Below are 7,240 nucleotides of genomic sequence, written 5' to 3'. Positions count from 1 at the left end.
GTCCGGGGGGGGGGGCAAAAAAACAGGCCTGAAAGGAACACTGTTCTTTCGTATTACTATGCCAGTGCAGACGTTACTTAAATATGAAACTATATACTATTTTGGAGAAAGTTTATTGCTACTTCGTCTGAAAATCATTCAAAAGTAAGGCTGGCTGAAATAGTAGACAGATAGAAGTAACCTACAATGTTTTATGAACCTGTTGAAAACAATTTATTCGTTAGATGTGCAGAGTAGTTGTTGTAATGTGTACAACAAGCTTGGAGTGAGAAGCCCTAACAACTAAAAATAAGATGTCTAGTTCGTTCATTTTTATAAACAAGTTTTTCAATTTGGCGTCCAAAATTGGCTACTTGCTATGTTCAAGCAAGTCTTACGTAACAAATCATTCAGACTCAGATCTAATCTCAAGTAATTTATTTCTATGAAAAGGCTTGCTAGTTGTTTTTCTTCTTTTTTTTTTAACGAGGTTGTTAATACCGGATCCCCTTTTATCGGATAAATGCTATCTTCTCATGATGGTTAACTACAGAAAAACCGGGCTCGTAATGCAAACTGTGTCGTTAAATTGATTCTATTATGAGTATACATAAATAAATAAATAAATAAATAAATGACAAATAACGTACACATTAAATATTCATTTAATTATGATAGGGAGTCTATTTAGGACAAGATCAAACAAGCAGATAAACAGCGTTAGTATCTTTTAACGTTGTGAGTTAATGTAATCAGTGTACGATTTCTGCGATTTCCGGAGAGGGGGATAAATTCGTCAATAGCTCAAAAAAGTGGGTTTTATTTCCACCATATCCAAGGTTGAGAGGTATTTCGAGAAACAGAGAGGAGGAAGTTCCAGCCATCCCCCTACAGATAGAATACTGGATGTAATCATTGTAACATTTTAAACATGCTTTTAAAACCATAAGTTGTCACCTGCTTATTGTATACCTAACAGTCTAGTAAAAACTGGATGTTTGTATAATTTCATTACTTGCTTTCAGAGTCGCTTGGAGTATCTATAGGAGGAACTGCGGAGGTAAACGTATCATCTATGGTGCACAATTCAAACGGAGGTTGCTCGTCTGCATCACATCGTAAAAGTAAATGAAGACTATATTGCTTCTTTAGAGACATTTTGAACCCTGCTAGCTCGAAAGTGTGGCAGCACGTAGTCAATGCATCGATATTCTCCGACCACTTAGTGTGGTCGCCTTGACCTAGTAGTCTCCGAGATTATCACCAATTTTTGTTAATAAAAACGAAATTATGGTAAAACTTATGCTTGGAAATTGAAATTGTTATGTTCCAAGCCGTGCGAAGGAAGGAAGGGGGGGGAGTCCGGACCCTCCTCTTCCTCAAAAATAGATTTTTGTGTAACTAATATAAATTTCGTACTAATTACATTTTAAAACATATATATCATACTAAGATTTACTTTTTACAGTGAAACCTTTAGTGTTTAAGATCTCCTCCGAAAGTATTTCTAGATCCGGCGTTCCTTTCGTAATGGAAGTACTTCTTGGCTTTAAAATTCAGAACATATAATCTGTAATTCTAGTTTTATCACATTTTGTTTTGCAGCGCATCCTGTTGGAATGGTTGCTTTGGAACTATTCTGTTCTATATTAGAGGAGGCTTGTGGGCAAGCGTATGTTAGGAGCGATTAAACTCCCAACCTTTTGAATCCTAAACCGATGTATTTTATTTATTTTTTAATCCAAAGCTGATTGTGACGTATTCTTAATAATACACTTTCAAATCAAATAAAATCGAATCAACTATTTCTCTAGCGGTAGCAGTTTGGATTGTGAATTCTTAGGACTTATAATTTAGGTGTCCATATTGGATCTTAAATACTACTACTACTACCAATAATAATGCAATCCAATACTAGTTCGAAAATCTTGCTTTCACTGTATAGCACCTTCGTGTTTCAACAACAAAATCATAAGGTAGGATGATATACGGTTTCCTCGTGTCGTAGACATGTCTACAGTTATGCCTTCTTTGGCAATACCGGTACCTTCTTCTACAACCTTTCCAACCATCCGCGGGTTCTCATAAAAATTAAGTGTTTAAGGGCAACTTCCACAGGTGTACATGGATTCTCCAAGCCTTCGCTTTGCAAATAATTGAGAAGTCCCTTCACTTTTCGGGAATTCGGGAAGTCCTGGATACTTTCTTTGAAGTTCTCTAGCACCCATCTCCACCTTGGTAAGTGGAATCGGTGACTATGATGATGTCACAGTTTTGCAGGAAGCGAACTTGTAAGGCAAACGGGCAATACGATCTCAGCAATTCTCGACTTCATCTGCAATCATTTAAAGTAGTCTTAGTGTATTTTAATGACCTGTGCAGAAAATATAGAAGATTGTTTAGAATGGAGAACTGCATGAACGAATGTTACATAATTTTTTAATGCTTGATGACAAAATAAAATTGTATTTCATATTGCTGTTGTATTTCATATGGTAATGTACTAACTATGTTTTTTTTTTTTAGTGTCATTATCTTTCCAATGATCGTGGAGAGGACTACAAAAACTGACATTGTCCATTCTGAAGACAGTATTTTCGAGGGACGTCGCAATGAAATTTAGCATTGACGGATTACGTGGGAAGGAAAAATTTTGTGGATTACAACTGTTCCATGTAGTTATAGGTACGTCATGTATAAATTGTATTTCATTGGGCAAAAGTCATCCAGGTCTAGTTTTGAAAGTAGTATCACAGGATTTCTTTGTGTAAGAGTAAAATCGCTGGAAAAGTCTCATTAGGAATGTGTATTTAATGAAAAGTCCCAGTCTACGTGGGCCCAGGCGTTTTTATTTATTTATTTGTTTATTTATTTATTTATTTTTTTATTGAGAAAGTACGGTATAAGTGCCTGAATACACCATTCGATTTTTATCGCTCGATAATAGACGTACGACATGGTTATACAATGATTTAAATCAGCCTGTTCCTGTGCATTTGATTACGATTAGGGATCGAACGAGACTGACAGAAGAATTACTAAGTTTGATTTAGTTGAGTGAAACTTTTGTATAGCGGACACAAATAGGGAATATAACTGTCCTATTATTGGGAAATGTCCGCTATTAAAAAGAAATATAGTATAAACTTAACGTACTACTCGTATAAGCAACATAACGTAGGCAAAATGTCTTTCTGTTTAATAATGAGCTAATACAGTTTTTTTTTCCTATAGTATTATGTTCGGACAGAATACTCTTTCTCCCTTCGAAATTAACAACTTGCAGCAAGGCAAATAGACAAAGATTAAATAAACTTTTGCTGAAAATGGATACTAAACTAAATGCATGTTGAAAACAAATAAATGGAGACATTTGCGTTCGATTATCACATCCAACAATGCGCGGTACATTAACGATCCTGCCAATTATTGCTTGAAATTCAAGAAAATAACAAAGCTTTATTTCAGGCTGTCCGTTAGTTGGAAGTTCTACATAGACGCTGGGGAATAGTTTTCAGTATCCGCGTCCGTTATTGAGAATGTCAGCTATTCAGAAGTAATTTTCACATTCCACCCAATGTATTTCTGCCAGGAAATTGAAAACTGTCCGTTATTTTGAGATGTCCGTTAGAAATTGTACTGTAAATATAATTTCTATGCGTTGTACAAAAGTCTAATGAAGTCAAAACAACACATTTATCCTTCGATTTTTGTCGTGCGACGAATATGGAATGGTTTAAACAGGTAGTAAAGTGACCTCACTTCAAGATATGTGCACTAGATTCACGCCACGATGTAGTTCGGTTCCCCTAATAATTTTAGGTCCTAGCATTCTGCCGTTCACGGATGAGACTGAGGAAGAGCCCCATTCGCGATGGTGTCGCTGATTCGCCTGTGCAGGATCTGATTCCTAAAGAATTTTGTTATATATATATATATATATATATATATATATATATATATATATATATATACTAGAGTCAAATTTCATCTTTCGGATGTATGGCGTTTTTTAGTATATATTTTTAGGAATTTTGGAGGGGGATTACTACCAGTGAAATCCTTTGTTTAGGTGCCATTCTCGCATTATCCTAGTAAAAGTAAAGCTTGCGGTAATATCTCCCATACCCCGTCCTCGTAACTCTGGTATCATTGTTTTCCTTGTTTATGCCTCTGAAAGAAGTTGTAATTTTCTGTCAATCGCACCGTGCAAGTGAATTTTCAATTTTTGACTTGAAACGAGTGGATATTCTGAGCCATCCACATATCGTTTTCCACTCCCTACTTCCTCTGTTTGACACCGAACGACAATGTTCTGTTAGATTAGCCTTTCGAGCACGTAATAATGCGCTCATGCGTACAATGGATTTTTTTTGTGCAATGTATAAAAGGTTTCTTTGTATTTTAGGAGAAAGTTATATTTTCGTTCGAATTTTATTTATGTAACTTCAAAATTAATCTGTTATTTCTCAATGATGACATTTGCTATTTAAATGTGTAGTCCCTTCTGGTGACACAATATTATTGCATTGAGTTTTATGTTAAGGTTACCATTTTTTCTTCTTCAGGAGCAGTACAACTCCGATTTCCTGATATACAAACTAGCGACATTGTCCGACGGATTGGGAAAGTCTTAAGTGGTTCGCGAGATTGGGATGGCTACAGATGTAATCGGAGAAGAGAACAGGCTCAAGACTTAGGGGAAGATACACAGTCGTTCCGTGGGGAACCCGCAAGAGTCCAAGGACCACTTGAATTCACCTTGCAGAGTCGCCCCGAAGGGAAAGCCGTGAGGTGATCGGTCCCGCGGCTAGTTGTGGTCAACCCTCAGCAGCGTGTCCGATATAAACAAACTTATATGAACGAAATGTCTTATTGTAAATAAAATAGTAGACAATAATATGTTAAAGTACAAGAGAATTATAAACTTCATGAAAGTAACCGTTATTAATAGTTTTTTTTCAGTTTATCACAGTAACTTTCAGTTCGCTAATTTGCAGAAATATTTTCCAGTGATACATTTTTATAAGTTTTATGTTGTATTTTACTGCAAAGAACCTATCCAAATTAAAACTTTATAGTGGCATGCATATTTTACTGAATATAATGAGCTTTCCGAACTTCCGTGCTGTCTGTGTAAGTGTAAGGGATGAGTCCACACTACAGACCAGTGTGCAAATTAACGGATATTTTACAGTGGGATTAAAAAAAAAATTTTGAGAAGTTAAAATTTATGGGAAACTAATAATTTACAGAAGAAAAGAACTTCCTAAATTTTCTCTAAATCATTCCAGGTTAAGTAGAAAGATAAATATTATCTGCATAGTTTCTTTAATTATATATTAGTTTCCCTAGTCGGGATGTGTAGCGGAAAAATTCGATGTTTGAAATAAATTTATTTACAGTGGCTTTTGTTGACGTAGAGTGTATATGATTTTTACGTGTTTAATTTTATTATACATATGATATATTGACATAAGGGTCAGGAAAATGGCCACTTATCAGTGAACCCTTTTTTGAATAAACTAAATAGTTTCCACACGTTGCGGAACAAGAGCTGGTTCCTTCGTCAGTGGAAGGAATCAATGATGTATATGAAGAGTACGCGTTAAGAACAGTGAAGGTCACATTTTGAATATGCTCAAAAAATATTTTCTCCACACCAAAAGATGCAAAATAGTTGGTGAAAACAGGGCGTAGTCCACTCGCGAATGTACACGTGAGCGAATTACGACGTGTTTTCACCATCTTAATTATACATTTTGGTGCTGAGAAAGAATTTTCTGAGCATTTTAAAACGTGCCCTTCATATGGAATGAAACAAAATGGTGAAGACAGTGTCAACGTTTGGTAACTATTAAGTTGATGCAAGAGAAGATTCACTCATTTTTTATGTTGTTTCTATATTAATGATAATAAGTTACGTGTTTAAAAGTATTTATTTCCATTCGTTATGTTGGAAACAGCAAAACAATTGTACAATATATACCTCTATGCAATGAGTGAAGTTCACGATAAAAAAAAAGTTAGGGAACATGTTTTGTGTACATTTTATTTTAATTATTAAAAAAAAAATAAAAATGTAAATACTTCAATCTGAAAATGTTTTTATTATATACTGTTTTGTTTAGTCTAAATACTGCATCTCCGAAACACGCTAAATGTCCGACCGCCCTCTTGGATCCGCCATAGATAGAAGTGCGGCAAAACTACTTGCACCAGTCACATTTTGAAAAAATGTCAGATGTATCCGATGTCATTTTCTCCTATTTTCATTAGAAAAACATAACTTGAATCCAAAATGGTGGACAAGCATGTAGCGTGCGCCAGAGATGCAGTACATGGCCCTATTCAAATCTGATATAGTGGCATATCCATCTGGTGTTAAATCTGTAAAAATTATATGGTCACATCTGGTTTACCGATGTGGGTGGGATCTCTCACCCAGATCTTCCCCATACCCACATTGTCATTTTAGCTTCCATGGTTAACCGATGTAGCTCTATATGGGTCCAACCCAGATCTACAACATGCAATACAAAAGAACATATACGCACTCAGGTTTGAATAAAACTTTCATATTTAATCATTTAGTGTGAAAAGAAATAGGCTGAGCTCGTACGTTTCGCAATTGTGTATAGAAGCTGAACGATCAGAAATGTCGCCTATTCTATGTTCCTTGTGAAAAGTACTGGGCGATTCAAATACATTTGAATAGCTCCGTTCTTTTTACAAGGAACATATAGAGCTACATCGGTTAAGAATGGGAGCTAGAACGACGATGTGGGTATGGAGGAGATCCGGGTGATTCAACATAGATTCCACATCGCTCAACCAGGGAGCTAGAACGACGATGTGGGTATAAAGAAGGTCTAGATGGGCCGACATGGATCCCACATAGATCCACATCGATCAACTATGGGAGCTAGAACGAAGATATGGGTTCAGGGAAGATCTGGGTGGTTCAACATAGATCCCACATAGGTCAACTAGGGAGCTCGGACAATGATGTGGGTATGGGGCAGATCTAGATGGGCCGACATTGATCCCACATAGGCCGGTATTGCTCAACCAGGGACCAAGATCGATTATGTTGATATAAGGCAGATCTAGATGGGGCTACATGGATTAATGTGGGGCCAACATTGATCTGGAAGAATCCACATGGGACCCACATAGATCAACATCGACGCCGATGTCGATCGACATAGATTTGCCGATATTGGCCAATGTCGAAAAAATGTTTGCCATTCTGCATCGA

The 7,240-nt window shown here is 36.3% G+C and overlaps 1 protein-coding gene across 1 annotated transcript; it reads left to right on the top strand.

The window, feature by feature from the left end:
• The first annotated feature begins 2,544 nt into the window (after positions 1-2,544).
• Positions 2,545-5,143, top strand: LOC145683411 (uncharacterized). The gene is made up of 2 exons (XM_081754747.1): positions 2,545-2,664; positions 4,548-5,143. Exons 1-2 carry the CDS (start codon positions 2,592-2,594, stop codon positions 4,775-4,777), a joined length of 303 nt encoding a protein of 100 aa, XP_081610873.1. The 5' UTR covers positions 2,545-2,591; the 3' UTR covers positions 4,778-5,143.
• Positions 5,144-7,240: the final 2,097 nt, after the last annotated feature.

The sequence above is a fragment of the Thermobia domestica genome, chromosome 4 (assembly GCF_964235325.1).
Source record: "Thermobia domestica chromosome 4, izTheDome1.hap1.1, whole genome shotgun sequence".
Taxonomy (NCBI): Eukaryota; Metazoa; Arthropoda; class Insecta; order Zygentoma; family Lepismatidae; genus Thermobia; species Thermobia domestica.
This window is presented reverse-complemented; position numbering and strand designations above follow the sequence as displayed.